This window comes from Ursus maritimus, unplaced genomic scaffold (genome assembly GCF_017311325.1).
Source record: "Ursus maritimus isolate PB19 unplaced genomic scaffold, ASM1731132v1 scaffold_9, whole genome shotgun sequence".
NCBI lineage: Eukaryota > Metazoa > Chordata > Mammalia > Carnivora > Ursidae > Ursus > Ursus maritimus.
The window spans coordinates 60,149,325-60,170,512 of NW_024427107.1; the positions used below are offsets into that span (position 1 = coordinate 60,149,325).

Consider the following 21,188-nt stretch of genomic DNA (forward strand, 5'->3'; position numbering starts at 1 on the left):
CATTACTCGAGTGTCAATTCAATAATGGAAGTGCCACCAAAGATTCATATTTAACAAAACCAAATGTAATAGATAATGAGGAAAGGTGGTTGGTGGGGATCTGAATTAACTAACCATGTTTGATGGAAGAAATAAATGAATGAAAGGATCAATAGGAAATCAGGCCATTCTGCAGGACGTAAGAGTTTCTTGGTGGAACATTTTAGAAGAAGAGCATTTTATTGAGTCATCCCAGTTTTTATTGCACTAAGAAATGCTCAGGTGCCTGTCATTCCTGCAGAAAGGGGTAGGCGATGAACTTTAAGCTAACTGAATGATAAAAAGGAACTTAGTCACATACCTCTCTCTACTGAGTATAGCCCTGCAGATCTACCCTGCAGATAGATCAAGAACAACAGAAACATTGTTCCAGATCAGAAATAGACAGTAATTATGTTGCTTTAGAAAGTCTGGAAAGCCCAGGAGGATGCAAAGAAGAAAATCCAAACCACCATGCAGATATACCACTGTTAAAATTTGGGTGCATTTCTTTTCAGTTTTTTTTTTCCTCCCATGAGTGTGAATAACATGCACTTGTATTTTACTGTGTAGACACTAAAAGTAACATTTGGGGGGCACCTGGCTAGCTCACACGGTGGAACCTGTGACTTTTGATCTCAGGGTTGTGAGTTCGAGCCCCATATTGGGTGTTGAGATTACTTAAAAAAATAAATAAATAAAATAAAAAAAAATAACATTTGGATCTTCCTGTATATGATCTTTTCATATTTGTCTTTTCACTTAATATCTAGTGAAGATTTTTTCTTGCCATTGTATATAATTTCATTGCTGCACACTTTCAATTGTACAAATTTGTCATAATTTAACCAACATATTAGATATTTATATGGTTTCCCTTTTACTATCAGCTACTGACTACATGTTTGTGTCTTCCCAAAATTCATATGCTGAAGCCCCAATCCCCAGGGTGATGGTATTAGGGGGAGGGGACATCTGGAAGGTAATTAGGTTATGAGGGTGGAGCCCTCAGGAATGAGATTAGAGTCCTTATGAGATGAGATTCAAGAGAGCTTGCTTCTCTCCCTCTGCCCACCATGTGAGGACACAGCAAAGAGGTAATCATCCACACACCCAGAAGAGAGTCCTCACCAGAAACTGAATCATCTGGCATTTTGATCTTAGACTTTCAGCACCCAGAACTGTGAGAAATAAATGGTGTGTTTAAGCCGCCCAGTCTATGGTGTTTTTGTTTTAGCAGCCCAAACTAAGACGCTATTCTTTCAACATCAGGAAAAAAAAAAAAAAAAGAAGAAGAAAAAAAGAAAAAAAAAAAGAGCTGATTTATTCACACTTCCTTTCCCAGCCTTTTCCCACAATCCATTCTTGCCTTTTCTGTCCATCTGCGCCGTGGGAGGCTGACCCCCGAGGACTGTATCACCTGCGACCCCCTGCCCTCTCGTCTCTGGTTGTGTTTAGCTAGTGAGAGGCACCAGTGGGAGGTAGCAGGCAGGAGGTTTGACTTCCTTCCCTGCTTGGACCTGGTGCTTGTGGCAATGGCTGCACCTCTCCACAAGATTCTCTGGTCAGCTGACCCTCTTCACAGCTCCAGCGCTCTGGCCCCTCCGGCTTCTGCTGTTGCTCGTCCCTTGGTGACTCAACCCTTGAAGGTTCCTTTAAGCTCTGCTACATCAATGCTTTCTTGAATTATCTTTAGATGGCTTTCTCACAGGTATGGAAAGCGTCAACGACCAACTTGTACATTACATGGTATAACTCTGTGGACTTTACTCATTTATCAAAAGTATAACAAAATCAACACTATGTAATCCATCCCAAATAATGGGAGGCTTACCACAGCCAAAAAAACTCATACAAAGCTCATAAAATAGAGACATGGTCTAGATTCTAGAAACACCTTCCCTGACATTTCAGAAAGTCCTTCTCATCAAATTTCCTTCAATTTCCTTGCCTGTGTAATGTTCACAAACCACATGCTTTCCCCTTCCTCGCAGCCTTTGCTCATGCTGGTACTCTCGATGGAGCATCCTCCCTACTTCTAAGCTCTGCCTGAAGCCCTATTTCTTTCCTGAATTTTTGGAGCCCACAACCATCTCGCCTCAGAATTGCTGGAGCTGGGAGTCACAAATGGCTACTTCAATTTAAGTCAATTAAAATTAAATTATAAATTCAGTTCCTTAGCCACACTACCTACATTTCGAGTACTCAATGGCCACATGTGGCTGGTGGCTACTGGACTGAACAGTGCAGATCAAGACATTTCCATTTCAGAAAGTTCTATTGGATGGCATTGTTCTAGAGCACTTACTTATATGCGATTCCAAAGAGTATTGAATCATAAATCTCTGGTAGTGTTCTCTAGTTGTAGAGTCAGTATAAGGAATAACAAGGAAGAGTCTGCCTTCTTCATTCTCAGTCCCAGTAGTGCTGGGCATGTAAGAGATACTTAGTAAATACAGTTGCTGACTTGGGTAATGACCATGACTATTTCTCAGTACAACATTAAAACAATAGTATTAATAATTGAAGCAACAGTATAACATGGGTATCACTGGACGACTTGCAGGTAGTGGTGGTAGGGATTCTTCTAGTCCCATGAAAACACAGGTATCCTAGACAATGTCCTCTATGCACTCGCAAAGAACCTATCTACATTAGGGATGATTCTTCAACAAGCTACGTAGTCTGATCAAATGAAGTCATCAAAAGGACCCAAATGCACAGCTGTACACAGAAACTTCTATACCATCCTCCAGACTTGTTCACAGACAATGAGTAATTGTCTTCAGATATTGGTATACTTTTGACTGTGATTCTGGTTGACAAACTGGCCTCTGTCAAAAGCAATTTAATGGAAGTGATAAAGCTATCTATCCTACACAATGCCCTCTCTCATTTCTCTGCCTTGAGATGATTGCAGAATTTTAACAAAAATTCAGTGTTTGACTTACTGAAATAGCCTTATGAAATCCATATTTCAGCCTTAGCTAATCTCGAACGTCCTCTTAGATATGGATCCACTTCCGATCATTTATTCAGATCTGTGCTAATCATCACTTCACAAAAATCTCTTTTAACCCACATAGGAACTCTGAGCTAGGTATTTTTGTTCTGATTTTACGGTGCAGAAAACTTGCTTGCGGAAAGGATAGGTCATTTGCCTAAAGTTGAGTGGATAATGAGGGACAGAGCTGGGGTAACGACTTAGATTTTTTTCTACAAAGGTCATGCTCTGGGTGACTCTGTCATAGTTCCCCTGGACATCTGCAGAGGCGATGCTGCGAATGGGGAGCCTGGCCCAGGGCCGGGCACGGTGACACGTCACAACACCGTTTTGTGATGGCTCCCCTCGGGACAGCTTCTTGTCCCTCCCAAGGCCTTTTCTGATGTGCATTTGGACAAACCACCAGAAGACACTCAGGAAGTACACAAAAGCTGATGGGCAGCTCAGTGATGGAAGCATACACAGGGCCCTTGAAACTTGCCCCTCTAGCTCTCCTATTTGACATTAAACAAGACCTGCTGTGAATATAGGTCAGAAAGGCTTAGTGGTCAAGCAACTGAACCACCCCCATGGCATCTTTGACACATTTTTTGAGAATTCCTCAATTTCCTGTTCAGGACAGATCCCTCATGAGACTGTCATACCCAGGCATCTAACTGCTTTCTTCAATGTTTCAAAGGACTGCAGACATAACATGTTACAGACCCATCTCCTCATTTCTCTGCCTCACACTCCCCCTTCCAGGTTCCTCCTGAGCACAGACTGTTCTACCCTGTAGCAGTTCAGACCAGGAATCCTGACTGACTCTTGCTTCTCCCTCTCCTGGCTACATCTAATCCATCATCACACCCTGTGGATCCTACCGGCAAACAGATCTGGTCCTGTTCAGCTCAGTGGCCACCACCTTAGTTCTGATCATCACCTGTTCTCACCTGGGCTCTGGCAAAAGTCACTGGTGGGCCTCCCTGGTTCCATCTCTTGTCTAACCCATTCTCTAGACAGCTGCCAACATGATCTTTTAAAAACGTAAGTATGATCTCCTCACTTCTCTGCTTGAAATCCTCTAATGGCCTCTCACTGCACTTCTTGAGACCCTAATTCCAAACCCTCTATGTGACTTTGAGCCCCTATGGATCTGTCCCTTGCTGTATGCAGGCCACAGGGCTCTCTTTGGAGCTCTGAGGTCTCGCCTGTGGTCTGTGTTCAGTTCTTAGATAATGCTGAACTCTCTTGTGCCTCAGGACTTAGCACATACTTTCCCACCTGCCTGCTTGCTCTTCCTCTGTTTTCACCTGGGAACCCTCATTTCTTCTCATTACCATTAAATGTCACTGCTACCCCCAGTCTAAATTAGAGCATCTCCTTGCATTTTATATTCTTCCTTCACTGCCCTTAACACAATTTTGTGGGACACACACACATACACACCCCTCATCTCCTGTGGGTAGAACTCTAGAAAAGGATGTGCTAACTGAACAATTCTGCAGGGGCAGTACGACATAGCTCTCACAGAGTCACCTCCCTGACATCAGACAGTGGTGACAGCTCTTCCCAATGTCATGAGTGCATTCACAGAGTTACAGCAACAAACCTAGCTGGTGTCTAGAACCATGTGCTTTGGAGAAAACTGGGGCTCAAATCCTCACTCCATCACTTCTCAGACTGAGTGACCCTGTTCTAAAGTCACTTCAATTCTCTGTGTATCAGTACTTTGATCCAAACAGGGACACTAACAGCTCCTGTCTCACAGGTTGTTATAAGGATAAAATGACCCGATTACTGCTCTTGTCGCTGTTCACCCTGGCCGCATGTGGGACTAAGTATCCTGGGTCTTAGAACCGATTCTGATCAGATTTTGGTAAAAGTCTAAAGTTTTGGACTAATCATTGGAGTGAAGGCTCCTTGAAGGCAGGGGCTGTCTGGGGTCTTGTACGGTTGCCAGCATATAACAAATGCTTAATAAACATTTATCCAAATAGTCCGTCAGCTGCCCTTTGAGGGTCTGGGACGCGCTGCCATCCTCTCTCTGGAGATACCCATTACCTTATTCTCGCCACCTGGGCAGTGGGGTTTCGGCCAGAATGAATGTGCTCAGCATCCCCATCAAGAGACGAAGAAGTCAACTCTTTTTCAACCTGTTCTTTCTAAGCCCAGGGCTTGAATAGGATAGGTTCCCTGGAGTCTAAGTAATATTTATTTCAACTATCTTTACTGTCACAGCATTTAGAAGCTACCAGGAGCTATTTTAAGGATGAAGAAACTCAAGTACTGGCATTTCCTAACCCCAGTGCCAGGTTAACCCAGGAGACGGACTGACTCCCAGCACAACTGCTTCTCCCCACAGAAACTGCGAAGACATCATAATTTTAGCTCTTATTATGACACAGAGAAGAAAACGAAAGGATGACTTATTTAAAGATTAAAATTGTGCTTATTTTATGGAGTAACTCTTTAAGCTGCTGGAAACTCAACTTTCAAGCCCTTTGAACTCAATTTTGCCTCCAGATTATTTAAGGCAACAAACATACAGACAACCCACCATCACCACAAAACAGATGGAGTTAAAAACCTGCTTGAATCACAGGAGAGACAAGAGCAATGTGTATATGAGGTGCTCAGTTTTTTTATATAGTTTATTTCAGTTTTAAAAAGATTTATTTATTTATTATTTGAGAGAGAGAGAGAGAATGAGAGACCATACAAGAGCAGAGGGAGGGGCAGAGGGAGAGAGAGAGAATCAATCTCAAGCAGACTCCCCACTGAGTGTGGAGCCCCATGAGGGGCTGGATCTCACGACCCTGAGATCACGACCTGAGCCGAAACCAAGAGTCGAACACTTAACCACCTGGGTCACCCAGGCTCCCCAGGACCGAGGTTTTTTGGCACAGCACCTTAGAGATGCTCTTTGTACCCACAGGGATTTTGCCACAGGGTGGGTGATTAAAGAGTTCGTATCTGTGGCTGTGTGATCACCAGAAAGTCTAAACCAAAGTCTCCTCATGCCAGGCGGGCATCAGTGCCCATTTCCACCCTTCCACTAAGGTAGAGAATTGCTCTAACGGCCCTTGTTTTTTTCCTGGAAAGAATTCAAGGTAACATTTACACCTTTAAGTATGTGTCTGGAAAAGTGGAGTAGGAAGCCCTAGTGCCAGCCTTCTGGAAGTGGAACATAATTTGCTCGTGCCACAAAGACTTTGGCAGCTAGCCCATTTGTCAAGTTCAAGGATTACACTGTTCATCATAGAGTCCCAATGCCCAGCCTGACACACAGTAGGTACTCAAAAGTTGCTGAATGGGTGAATACGTATGTTTGTTCCATTTTAACATGCTATTACAGTGTTAGCTATGTAGACCATAGTCAATAAGTAATCCTTTAAAAAATATGAAGTGATGGATTAGGTAGCATTTAAACCTTGCACCCCCAATTAGCATTTTGAAAAGGCAAATAAAGACACACAGATGGTTCAAGGATGGCCTTTGACACTTTCTTAAATCAGAAGGGACTGGGGTGCTGGGTACTCCTCACTACCCTACATACATACTCCCCACTACATTCACATATCCTCAACTATGCACCCCTACATGCGCCTAGATAATGTCTACACAAGAAAACAACCATTCGCACATTTGTTAATCACAGTTTTGTTTACACAGTGCTTCTACTTGGAGGAGTAAACATTTGCGAGCTTTTTAAACTGCTGAAAGAGACATTTTTCAGTTCATTGTGTGAACAAATGTGATGAGCCCAAGTCCCTACTAAGAAATTCAAGCCTGGAGAACTGGATAAATAAATATAAATGAATTCATTTGACTGAATGACATTTTCATTTAATTAAAGCAGAAAATCGGCTCTAAAACAAATGATTATCCCTGACAAAGAAGCAGAAACTGGTCCTTAATTAATAAATTTCTAATAATTCTTCTGCGGGCTGAGCAGTCTTTAGTGGAGAAGTACACTGGGGAGAAAAAAAAGAGGGAAGTAGAGAGAGAGAAAACCCAGAAGATAATTCAAGTTTAAAGTTTTAGAAATAGAAAGGACATTAGAGGCCATTTATTTATGCTTGAATACATGTCAAATCCTGCTAGACCAGAAGTATTATTATAGTAAAACTCTTTGTATAACAAAACAAATATTCAAGTCTCAGGAGAGGATCAATGTTTTTAAAAAAAAATACAAATCCAGGTCAATGAAACTTGTTCTGTTACTATTTCATATCTTCCTCTTTTCCATGGCATGATCAAATGACAAAAGAAAAATCAAACTTCCTGATACTTAGATGGATAAATATCTATACCTATATCTATATAGTTTACAGTAGACATGAACCATCACAACCAACCAATGTGATAGAAATGGGATGAGCCAAAACATATACTCAAATGCTTCTTATACATTTTCAGAATCCCCATATACTACCTTCATCAATATTCAAAGTTTAATAGTTTTTAGTGCTCAACAACTGTGTTGTTTCTCTGATATAATATGGACAGAGTAAACCTTCAGATGTATACATCAGAGCCGCATACCCTCTTATATAGCAGACACATGAAACCTTTTAGGTCACTGTTTATAATTTTCTGTGCATTCATTTATGTTGAATCAATATCAATTAAATCAATTAAAATGGCAACTAGCAAAATTTCACATCACTGATCGAACAAGATTCCGACTACTCAGGGTATTTGGGGGCATCAGGAAATGCTAGGCTGGCATCTCTGGTTCATTATGTCGTCAAGTTGGGAGATAAATTTCTTGTGTCCCAATATCTCGGGTATGCAGGAGGGGCTTAGCAAAACCACACACCTACCACCATTCCCAGCAGCCCAGAATAACAGAAAATGGAGGATGGAGAGTGAAAACCACGTGTGAGAAGCAAGGTATTAAGAGAAAGCTTTTATGTAAATAGTCTTAAGCATTACTTTTTTTTTTTTTTTTAGAGAGAGAAAAAGAGAGCATGTGCGAGTGGTGGAGGGGGGAGTGGCAGAAAGAGAGGAAGAGAGAGAGAATCTTAAGCAGGCTCTGTGTCTAATGGGGAGCCTGATGTAGGGCTCGATCTCACAACCTGGAGATCATGACCTGAGCCAAAACCAAGAGTCAGACTTGCAACTGACTGAGGTACCCAGGTACCCCCTCAAGCATTAATTTTTTAAAAAATACATTGGCGTCTTAACCATTTACGTCGACGTGAATGGAACTGGAGGGAATAATGCTGAGTGAAATAAGTCAATCAGAGAAAGACAATTACCGTATGGTTTCACTCATGTGAGGAATATAAGAAACAGCACAGAGGACCACAGGGGAAGGGAGGGAAAATGGAATGGGAAGAAATCAGAGAGGGAGACAAACCACGAGAGACTCTTCACTATGGGAAAAAAACTGAAGGCTGTTGCAGGGGAGGTGGGTGGGAGGACGTGGTAATTGGGTGATGGGCATTAAAGAGGGTGCTTGATGAGCACTAGGTGTGATATGCAACTGATGAATCACTGAACTCTACCTCTGAAACTAATGATACACTCTATGTTGGCTAACTAAGTTAAAGAAAGTACTTTCATGTCACCGTTTTTATATTAAAAAAAAATGTATCTTTGAAAGAAGAGAGACTTAACAGCAGGCAGGTAGGTCACCAGGAAAGAGCACTGGTTTTGAAGACAACTAGTTACTTGCCCACTGTGATAGTTTTATGTGTCAACTTGACCAGTCCATGGGGTACCCATATATTTGGTCAAACATTATTTTGAGTGTGTCTGTGATGGTGTTTTTGAAGGAGATTAACATTTGAAGGGGTGGCCAGAGAAAGCAGATTGTTCTCTCCAATGTGGGTGGGCCTCATATGATCAGTTGAAGGCCTGAAAAGAACAAAAAGGCTGACCCTCCTTCAAGTTAAAGGGGGATCCTTTCTGCCTGTTTCAAATGAGGGCATTGGTTTTTCCCTGCTTTTGGACTTGAACTTCTTGGGTTTTCGGCCTGCTGGTTTTCAAACTAGCCCACCGCTGGCTCTCCTGTGTCTTCAGCTCGTTGACAACAGATCCTAGGACTTCTCAGCCCCCATAATTGTGAGAGTCAATTCCTTACAATAAGTCTCTCTCTCTGCAAATATATTATAATTAAAATATTAAGTATCTATCCCCTAATGGTTCTGTGTTTCTGGAGAACCCTGATATTTGCACTTTTTTGCTGTGACCCTGAATGAGCACTGCAGTTCTCTGGGCCAAGTTTCTTCATCTATAGAATGGGGCTCATGATATCCATCGTGCAAAATTATTGTGGGAGCTAAATATGGAATTCAAAATGCCAAATGTGCAAATAGGTGTACAATCAACCTTAGCTCCAGGCTGCCCTTTTGTAATAAATTGAAGATTTGGTAACTTGTGCCTTTGTACGGAAATAAATATAGTATCTAATGCTGATGTTAGATATTAATGATTTTGAAATAGCAGCTAAACTTTACAAAACCTCCACAGTTTCAAATATGAATCCCAAACTGCTCCTTTTAGAGCTGAAGCAACCACTGTTCTTTCTCTTCTTCCCCCTTCTATCGTTGGAAGAGGTCCTATCATGACAGCCTCGCCTTTCCCCTGTCTTGCACAGGAAACGGTAGGGTTTCAGTATGAAGTACCTTCTTTATTGCCCTAGAGAACCTATTTCATGTTGCCTGGGGAAAGGGGAGAGGTGGGATTTCAGTGGCGGTCTCCTGGGAACTATGGGGGTAGGCCAATGTCTTGGAGCTTGAGGACATCACCGGCAAGGTAAGGTGAGAGTGTAGGACGGATTCCATTCCAATTTGGGTTTTATATGAGATATTCTCATTCACCACAACGGCTGAAGTCTTTGTCTGAGTTTACCTGGTCATGACAGGCAAACTCATTAAGCCAAGAGAGCCCTACTCACGCTGTGAAGGGGTGGAGTGCCCGGTACACTGTGCGTGTGAGGTCTGTAGAGTGTCAGGCAGTGACACACTTTCATCTGCTTAAGCATTATGTGGGGGTGAAGCTGTGGAAAATACAAATGCCTGGGCTGGAGAGCCTAATTCCATAGGTTCTGGGGTCAGGTCCAGGAATCTAGAGTTGTGAAGAAGCATGAAGAAAATTCTGCTGCAGCAAGCATGGATCTGGGGGAGGAGAATGTGGTATAGAGATGTGAAAGATGATCCTTTACCATCCTCCTCCTGACTGTTCCTCACTCTGTCATCATGGGTTGTCTCGTCTCTGGAGTTGACTTCTCTCCACTCCCACTGGCCACCACCCTCCTTCAGGCTGCCTTCATCTCCTGCACAGATTAATGCAAGAGCTTCCTCACTGGAGTCCCGCCTCCTGTCTTGTCCTTCTTCAATGTATCTGCCCTTCTTTTGTTATACAAAGCTGATCAGGGTGGTCTCTGGTTCAAACTCTTTAGTGGCCCCCCACTGTCTCTAAATTCCTTAGGAAAGCAAACACAGAAGGTGTTCACTTCACCCCTCCCTTACCCTTTCCCTTCTCACTTCCCAGCACTGTCTCCCCTCCCACTCACTCTCTCCACCTTCAACCAGTGAGCCTTCCTTCTGGCTTTCCCCATGTTCCTGGGATGCACCAACCTCCTTCTTCAATGTTGGCCACAGAACAGGCTGTTCCCTCCCTCTTTCCATAGTCCCTAAGCCCCACCTGCCCTACTCCTTGGCTACAGCTCCTGAGGGAGATTTTCCTGATCACTCAGAGTCAGGGGAAGTCCCTCTGCTTACTCACTCCCAAAGCGTCATTAACATCTCCTTTTGGATCATTCACCACGTTACAAAGATTATTTGCTTGGAAGTGTCTTCCCTATGGAAATGTGAAATCCCTATATCTGAGAGCCATGTCTCTCTTACTGAATTTCACCAACACCCAGTAAAGGTCAGGCACTCAGTAAATACAGATTTTTTTTTTTTTTTTTTTTTTTTTTTTTTTTTTTTAGTAAATAGAAGTTTTACAGCATGGTATATCTCTCTGAAGCTGTGATCATCTTGGCAATTTTATATTTGCTTGATGACTAAATCAAAAATTAACAAACCCTGACTAAATATCTGGCTCAGTTTAGAGGTCACTGCCTCTTGGAACCTTTCCTGATGTATTCTTTCTGGTTTAGATGCACTTCCTAAGTGATCCTTGAATTCTATGTTTACCTCTGTTATGCCTCTTTCACTTGACTTCCACATCAAGGATTGTTATATTCATCCCTGTATCCCTAACACACAGCATCGAGTGCTGGATGCATGGTAGGATTTTAGTAAATGTTTTCTGGATGAATTCCTGAATGAACAGCTGTGTAATTGCTACTATATAAAGTGATCGAAAAAAAAGGGATACTAATAACAAAGGTGTTATTTCAGAGAAGGAGAGATTTTGTCTTGTGGCAGGGGCACATGGTTGGGGCAATCACAGTGTAGACTACGTACGCAATGGCTTCTGGAACTGGTGGGTAGATACATGGCTGCAATGAGAATCTTGAACATCTACCCTTTGTGAAATTTTACTCCAGGCACTGAGAATTGGTGGTCCCAAAGAAAAAGGCCACAGAGAAAGTAAGCAATAAATAATATTAGGGACCAAAATTCTAAAGCGTTCAGATGGTATATTTCTCTGTTTCTTCTTAGAAAAGCCAAAGCAGCTCAGTGCATCCCTGAAAATGGCTTTGATTTTCTCTCATCAGGTCCACATGCCATTGTCCTATTACAACTGCTTTTCTAAATGAAGCCTATAGGAGATTCAAACCAAAATTGCAGGGTCTAGCCTTACCCTGAAGAAAGGAACCCAGTGTCAGTTGTAGAAAACAAACGTCAATACAGTATCCGTCATTCAAGGTCTTTCAAATTCACAGTCAAGCCACAAGGTGAAATAAGAATGCAATCCCACGGCCATCTTGAATTGTCCAAACAACAGATATCAAATATATTTTTAATTTCACCTAGAACACTGAAATGCAAAGAGATGAAAAGTAAAGAATTCTGAGGTTGGTGGTTTCTGCAGAGGCAGACATGAACCATTTGGCGTCCCTAACAGTTACTTTTCAGCATGGAAAAATGCCATTAAGAAACAGAGTCGTGCAGAGGTAAGGACAAGGATAACTCCTGCAAGAACATTTCCAGATTAAAAAAACATTAATGTGTGGATACTTCTCCTTTATGCAGGCTAGAGGGACCACTGGCACAGTCGGAATAGATATATTCCTACCATGAAGAATGCAGCAGATAAGAAGGTCCATTTGAAGCCTCACTGCAAACACCTTCTTGAATGACCCAGCCATAATGGCCTCCCACAATGAAAACAAAATTGGAGTGGGTGCTAACTAGGGTATACGCAGCACAATGCTAACTACTGATATACTGATGTGTGAGCTCAATAATCCCCCAAATAGTCTATGTATTGGCCTTTAAATATAAAACTACACCAAAGAGAATTTCTCTGAAGGCTCAAATACTTGATAAAATTAGAACGATTCCTGGCCACACCACTTGTATAACAGGGTATGGAGATTATGAAACATGCTGGGGAAAAGCTCAAGAAGGTAGCAGATTGAGGAAATGCTATCTTGGATGCAACTTAGAAGTGACATGTGGTTGGCAGCTCCTAGTCAAATAGCACTGGATGCGGAAGTGGTAATGAAAGACCCCAATTATGGAAGAATAATCTCCACAAATTCCTCTAAGATTCCTGATCCAACATTCTCATCTACCATGAGCTACTAGGCAATTCACTGGGTCTTAGGAGAAAAGGCTCAATTTATAGTTGCTTGACAGTATCCCTCAGAACATTTAAAATAGAAAATAGTAGGAAAAACAACGCAATGAAGGAGTGGCTTATATATTTAAGAGCGCTTGTGAGAGGTGCATTTCTTTCAGAGCCAGCACCATCACCTTTACTAGTCAAAATAATACAAAAAGATCACAACAGGATGAAAGAGATTCTGCACAATTTTGCTCAATGGCTCTGTAGCTACTCTTATTTTTATTAGGAATCCAAAAAAATTGATATCGCATTTATTGCTTTGAGAAGATTGAGAATAGTTAGTAAATAAGAAAAAAAGGGAACAATTAATTTTAAATCAGTAAAAAGAAATGGAAGATCCACTCTCTGCTAAATAATATGCTAGGAGGTAGGAGAGCAAAAAAAATAAAAAATAAAAAAAAAATCAGAAGACAATGAGGTGTCCGTGTTCTACAGGGGAGATGGACAGACTTCTTGCTATCATGCCTTTGTATAGGCTCTTCCTTCTGCTTCATGCCAGCCCTTGGCCATCTGTCAAAACTTATATCATTCAAGATGTAGTTCATGTATTATACCTTTGGCAAGTCTTCCTTTATCCCATCGATTCCCAGGTGAGGCTAAGTTCCAGTTCTTTGGCATTACTATACATCCATGTATTTCTATGAGGGCATACACATTCTATCCTCATTGCTAGATTGGGTGTTCCTTCCATCCCTAACACCACAGAAACTGGTGCTCAGTGGATGAAAGAATAAATGGATACTAAAAAGATACTATGTAATCAATACATTATCAGTATGAACAAAGTACTTAGTAATGAAGAAGAGAGAATGATTGGTTCCGCTTGAGAGAGGAGGTAAGTCTTCTCAGAAGAGGTGATATCTCATCAAGCCTAGGTCCTTTCATGAGTTTTATTATACCGTATTCTTAACAACTCTGTGAAATAGGTCTTAGTCCCATTTTTACAACTGAGGAATCTTAATCTCTGACAAGTAACTTGCCCAAAGTTAATACATCTATGAAATGCCCAGAATGGCTTTCTGTGGAATGGTAAAAAGTTTGGGTTTTATTCTGTAGGCAGCTGGGAGCCATCAAAAGTTTCAAGGAGGGATATAATGTCATCAGAAATATATTTAAATTAAGTCTGGCAATAGAAGTAGGAAGTTAATTAAAGGTGAACGAATGCGACAGGGCAGAGATTAGAGATCAAATAACTACTATGTTATTCTTACGGCCTGGGAAGGAGCTTAAGAGGAATGGTTTAACACAGTGATTAGCATGGTCATGAGGCAAGAAAAGACTGGAAACCCATTCTACAAACAGAATTCAAAAGATATGGTCACTGATTACATATGGGTGGTAAGGGAGAAGGAGTAACCACAGGTCAGGTGATTCGGAGCCTTCTACATTAGGTGATAAATGAGAAACGGCATTAACCTTGAGAAGAAACACAAGGGGAAGAATAGGCTGGGGAGATGGCGAGAAAGACAATGGAGTTACCTTAGAACATTTTTGAGATAACAGAATATTCAGAGTTCATGCTCTTTAGGGAGATTAAAGTAAAGATCTGAAGCTTCATAGTGATCTAAGATGTATTTAAGAGTCACTATGAAGGAGGGGATGGTTAAAACTATGGCAGTGCATGAGATTCTCCAGGGAGCATGCACAATGAGAAGAGCTAAGAGGACCCATTCCCCAGGTGGCATCAACATTCAGGGAGTGACAGAGGAAGGGGACTTGCTATCAAAGAGAAGGAGCCACTGGAAAAAGAGGAGGAGAACAAGAGGGTCATCACCATGCTCACGCAAACAGATGAGCACCAGGGAGGTAAACTCAATGTCAACCAATGATAAGGCGGAAGAGCTGAGTATGAAGAGAACATACATGTGAACAACAGATCTGTAACACCAGTGGCGCAACTAAATAAAAGACATGGAAAAGCCTGGAAATTCAAAGAGTATAATTTGGAAGATACTAGAAGGGGCCATCAGACATACCTCACGTATGCATAAAAGGGAATCTGATTGGTTCAAGTTTTCTTTCCCAGGAGCTGGAAATATTACTATAATTATCTTCCTCAGAGGAAAGACAAAGAAAGCATTTCTTTTCTTTTCTTTTCCTTTTTCTTTCCTTTTGTTTTTTAAAGATTTTATTTATTTATTTATTTGACAGAGAGGGAGAGAGGGGGAGAGGGGGAGAGAGGGGGAGAGACAGAAAACACAAGCAGGGGGAGTAGCAGGCAGAGGGAGAGGGAGAAGCAGGCCTCCCCACTGAGCAGAGCGCCAAACATAGGGCTTGATCCTAGGACCCCAAGAACATGACCTGAGCCGAAGGCAGATACTTAACCGAATGAGCCGCCCGGGTGCCCTGGCAAAGAAAGCATTTCTTAATGACAACTGAGATGCTAAGAAAATTTTAGTTAAATGAACAAGTGAACCATAAACATTTTTGACCTTGATTTATGTTGAGACAATTCACTAGAAACTCTCAGGAAAACAGGGGCTTCTTAAGATGGTGGTGGCTCAAGAAAGTGCTAGGTAAGACTTCTACGAAGATGGAATGATTTTCAGAAAACTTGTAATATTTTTGCATGTATGAAAGCCAGCCTCTAACACTGTTTTTCTTCTTTTATTATCTTAAGAATACTGGGCCGGCAGTTTCTTAATAATCATATAATTATGATACGACCCAGCAATTTCTAGATATTTAGCTAATGAAATGAAAACTCATGTTTATATGAAAACCAGTACATGAATCTTATAATAGTTTTATTAGTATTTACAAAACTGGAAACAACCCAGATGTCCCTCAGCTGGAGACTGTGGTATATCTAACTGTGGGATATCCACCCAGTGGAATACTAGGCAATTAAAATGAATGAACTGGTGATATACACCACAGCTCTGATAAGTCTCAGTGAATCACAGTTAAGTGAAAGAAGTCAGACTCTCTGATTCCACTTATGACACTCTGGAAAAGGCAAAACTAAAGGTACAGAAAACACAGCAGTGGTTGCCAGAGGGTGGGGGTAATGAGAGGAGCTGACAGCAAAGGGGCACCAGGGAGAATATTTTTTGGACTTACAGAACTTTTATTTAATATCTTGACTGTGGTGGGGGCTACACAACCATACGCATTTGTCAAAAGCTGCAGAGCTGTACACTAAAAATGGTGCATTTTACTGTATATAAATTAAACCTTAATCGAAAACAATAAGGAGAAAAGAACAGTGGTTTGGGAATTAGGAGAACAGGGATCTAGTTTCAGTTATGCTACTAACCAGCTGTGTAACCATGAACTATTCTCTAATCCTCTTTGGGTCTTGGAGCCCAAAACTGTAAAATGAGATTGGAAAAATTTTCTCAAAGAGTCTATTGCTATGTTCTACAAAGACTTCCTTCTTTAAGCAATGTGGTGGACCAGATGGCCTATTTCAGATCAGATGGCCTACTTCAGTTGCTGAAGTATCACTGTGGGGGTGACTGGACTAAAATACCCACTCTGTACACATGGTTCTGAAAAGTCTTCTTGGATTAGAAAGTAGTGTTTCTAATTTGTGTCATTCGAAAAGATGAAGCTCCAGGAAAGTCCTCTGGTCATGCAATTCTTAACTAAAATTTGCCACATATATTTGGACAATGTGGAAGAAGTCCTTCGGGAAACACTAATGTTTAATGAGCTCTAAGTGGCCTTGGTAAACAACCGTGGTCGTCTTTCTTTCACTCTGTAGGCACTCATTAAAAAGGCATTTGGAGATGGTGGCATTTACTGCCTTCATCTGCTTTATCCTCCAGTTTGGATACTGGTTTCTACTGCCCAAAGTAACCCCACCCTCACAGCTGTGATGACATTTTTACACTATCCATGTACTTGTAGCCAAGGAAGACATTGAAAAGGACACCCCAGGAGTGATATATATATACATCGCAAGATGAGGGAAGCATTTACAACTCAAAAGGGAAGATACTAAGAAAAAAATAATATTGATAATGCTATTAAAAGTTTACATTTTTGCCCCTGTAATGCAGGAGTCCACAAACTATGGCCCACCAACTATGTTTGTAAATAAAGTTTCATTGGTATACTGCTATTTTCAATCACTTAAGAGTATCTGTGGTTGCTTTTACATGATGTAGTAGTTACCATAGATACTGCATGGCCCTTAAAGACTAAAATACATACACGTGGCCCTTTCCAGAAAAAAAAAAAAAAAAAGTCTGCCAACCCCTTTTCATAGAATATGCCATAAACTATGCTATATGGTTTCCACATAAAACTTCATTTAACCATCACAGCACCACCATGAAACAGGAATTATTACCACCATCTGACAGATCAGAGGTGCTGAAATGTAATGGATAGAAGTTTGCTGTTGAGTCGGACAGACCTGTACTGTGCTCTTTACTAGCTGTCTGACTTTGGGTCTATTACTTAAATTCTTCATCCTCTGTTTCCCCATATGTAAGTTGGGGCTAACAATAGCACGGATCATGGTAGGGTAACTCTCAGGACTGGATGTGACAATTAGTGCAGTGATTTGTATATTAGGCATACGAGAAACAGCTTTCAGTATCCCTGGGGTCTTTTTCTTCCTACAAATATTGTCCATTATTAAAAAAGCTAAAGATGCCCCTCATATATGCTTGGTTATGAATTAATTTGATACTCTGCACCACCGCTGTGTGCTACATAAGGAGCCTTTCTCCCATCTCTCATGAATCAAGCAGGAGAGAATGATGATGTTTCCAGCTCTGTACTGCATTCCCCCAAACAAGTGGAGATGCCGTAACATGGGTGAGTTTTCTGCAGGAATGAGCAAACGAGCAAGCCCACCAAACTGATGTCTTGGCCACCTCATGGACAGGACACACAGGACCAAAAGACCATATGGAGGAAGAAACCACCTCAACGGTCTCCAGGGGAATGCATTCAAAGGGCCAGACGTGGCTTATGTTTCTGGCAAATGTCAGGTAGTTACAGGGCCATGGTGAACAACAGAAGGGAAATCAGAGGCCAGCATTTTAGCTGAGGACAGTTCCAGCTTTAGATGATGAGCTGTTTTCTTTTTGCTTTTTTTTTTTTAAATAATATTTTTTTATTATGTTATGTTAGTCACCATACAGTACATCCCTAGTTTTTGATGTAAAGTTCCATGATTCATTACTTGATGATGAGCTGTTTTAAAAAATTGTTTGTTACGATTCATTGTTAGTGCCTATAAACTGATGTATTTACTATGACTCCACCATGCACGTTTTTAAAATACCTTATAGTTTCTGTCTCTGGGTCAGCATCCAGAAGGAGGAGGGTAAAAACTTCATGGCTCCTGTGTTCAGATGACCCACAGTAGTCAGCAGGAGCTTCCCCAGTCCTTTTGAGACCATCTTAGTCCTATTACTGTCAGGGGGCTCCTGGCCAACAATGTGAAAATGACTGGTACAGAATCAATAGCTTAAGACCCAGTTTTAAAATAGCCATCAGAAAGTTGGAAAAGTAGGCTTAGCTATTATTTCTTTTAGAAACACGTTCAGGGATTTTCAGAAGCTAAGTAGCATTCTAAAATCTTTGTTTGGACTTACTCAGCGTATTATTTCTACTGATTAATATTTGCAGCGATGGGGAATCAAATATTCAATACTGAACCACATATCAACCCCATGGTGAATCTCCCTATGATATACATGTTATGCCAGTCAGTTACTTGGGTAGAATAGCATTCCAATTCTTATTATAGCAAACCCAGACCCAAAATATTTTAAGCCTACCCCAGCTGTCTTTAGAACTTCTATTAGCAGTCATAAAAACAACTTGTCAATTTTTTTGTTTCACTTTTTTTAAAAAAAGAAACCATCACTTTAATAAGGCTATAGATTTTCTAAAGTCTGCCTGGCATGAAATGAGTTCGAACATTAACATGGAAAGGACAAGCAATAAAAAAGGTAATATGAGTGCAGACAGAATATCCAAGAGCTAGTGAACGTGATCTCTTCTAAAGGGAGTGGAATGAAAGAATGCAAAATGCACAGCTTTTCAAAGCTAAAGAAAGTGACAACAACTGAATTGAAAAGGCTGAACTTAGCATTACCTTCCCAGAACACAAACATATATTTAGCTTAATAGACTTGAGTACTATCTCAGGAAAAATCTTATATATTATGCATCTAGGGCAATGAAAGCTGTAGAAAATGATTTTGCAAAGCAAACACACTGCAGGCTGACAGTGGCGGGGGGCGGGGGGAAGAGTCTAAGGCACACAAGATGAGTTTAGGTCTCATTTTCTATATATCATCATAGGAAGAAAACAAAAGAGCAGAGAAAACCTCAAGACATAACCAGAACCTGGCAGGATGATGCATGTGATTGAAGCTTAAAAAATGTGCATGTATTTTCTGATTATAACCATAATACAGATTTAAACAAGAAAATTTGAAAAATATTAAAAAAAAAAGAAAGAAAACAATTAAAATCACCCCCAATCCCGCCACCTAGAGAGAACCATTATCAAAACATTGGCACATTCATTGGCACCCCTTTTTCTGTGTACATATAAAAACATGTCCTTTTTAAGAAATTTGGTTCATATTGTAAATAAAAATTTTTACATGCTCTTTCCCCCCACCCCCACTTCCTATTTTTTTCTCAAGTACTTCCCCATGTTGTTGTACATTCCTTGAAGATTTAATTTTAATGACAGCATTATATTGTATCTTACGAATATAAGCAGAATTATTTGTTTCTTTCCATATTGCTGAACCTCTAGGTTGTTCATAATTTTTCAGTTTTATAAATAGCACTAGGATGGACTTTCTTATAATAAATCTTTGAATCTCTATTTACTTCTTCAAAGAAACTAAAAAATATATCAGTATGTCAGATTCAAATTTAAATCACTCAGTGTACTTGTACCGATAAATTTACCACTGGAAGCCTCTGGAGACAAATGCAAATAATGCATATCAAATAAGCACACTATTTTCGTATCACTCGAAGTCTGTATACATCCTTATAGAGCAGTCATCTTTAGGCAGTACATCACTTCTCTAGGCAAATGGTCTATTACTGGGTTATAATCTAAATGCAATAACATGAAACTTGGCTGACCCAGATTTCTCCAATATCAGTATGCACGCAGTTACAATATTCTACAGATTGAAAAATACCCCAGGCTCTCAGAAATACGTATTTTATCATCCTTTCACTTAAAATGGTGTGTAATGGACATTAAAATAAAATAAATAAAGGGTTACAGCCAGTGGAGATTGATAGCAACCAAATCTTATGTAGACACATGAGTTATACATAGTGCAACTTAAAGTTTTCTTCAAATTCCAGCTTTTTTCTGTCACTTCCTGGTATAGGTCCCTTAAGCGCTTCCAACATATCGAATTTATTAATGATTCTTGTTTGGAATTATATGGTCATAATATTCCAGGCTTAAATTCTTTACAATCTATTTTTTTTTAAATGATTCTATTTTCAGGATACTAAATAACGTTCTCAAAAATCTCTCAAGAGCATATGTGTTCATATGCTTATATATACAGACACATACCTTTAAAATGTTTTCCTCCCATTAATCAGTGAAAAGCAAAGTAAAATGAAACACAACACAAATCCCACTTGTATCATGACTGTATGAACTATGGAGTCATGCAAATTCCAAGGCTCCCTCAGAATTGGTGGCCAAACTAAGGCAGCTTGGGCCACACTGTACAACTCTAGGGGTGCAATTGTATCCATATCTCTGGAGTTGTGCAGTGCACAACCTATACAACTCTATGTGAGGTCCTTGATATTAGGTCATCAGATAATTCCATCTGCTCACCCATTACTTATTTGTGCATCCTTCCCCCAGTGACCGATGAAAAAGAGAAGCTTTAGGAGGGAAGTGGCCCTTAAATCTCTATATATATTTTTTTAAATAAAAGAAATTCTGCAAAAACACAGAAATGGTTTCTCCCTGGCTCCCCTTTGTTATGATGGTAAGGGTTTCTTTCTTCCCATCCTCCCCTTCCATCCACCCACTAGGTAGCAGCAGGATACCTTGTGTGAGTAACTGTAGGTTTCTGACTTCTTCGCGCACCTTCAGCTGGAGCACCTGTTGTAAGATATGCTGCCGGAGGTTCTCCTGGGCAATCCCCATTCGCTCGAGCTTTTTGTCAGTCAGTCTCAGCAGGGCTCGCCCTGCAGGGTTTCGAGAAATAAAAGAAAAAGCAAATGAACAATGGCTGGAAAGGATTTCCATCTTCGTTTTGGCTAATCCTGCTGGAACAGTACTTTCCTTCTAAACAGACACTTTAGGAGAGAGGGTCCTCAATTATTCTGACAAGAATATCATCAGGATAAAGAAAATGCACACATTGAGAAAAGAACCCCTCTTTTTAATCTAAATTTGGCCAGCCTCCACTGAAAACACACAGAGTCAAATAGAATAGCAGAATTTTAACCT

General features: G+C 40.6%; 1 protein-coding gene across 4 annotated transcripts in view; it reads right to left on the bottom strand.

Annotated features, from left to right (window-relative positions):
* Positions 1–21,188, bottom strand: part of SAMD12 (sterile alpha motif domain containing 12) — a 372,276-nt gene that overhangs the window by 143,247 nt on the left and 207,841 nt on the right. For all 4 annotated transcript variants that reach the window (XM_008689282.2, XM_040626174.1, XM_040626173.1 and 1 more), the window contains one exon: positions 20,783–20,923. In XM_008689282.2, coding sequence (XP_008687504.1) covers positions 20,783–20,923 — 141 coding nt within the window. The remainder of the gene's footprint in view (positions 1–20,782; positions 20,924–21,188) is intronic.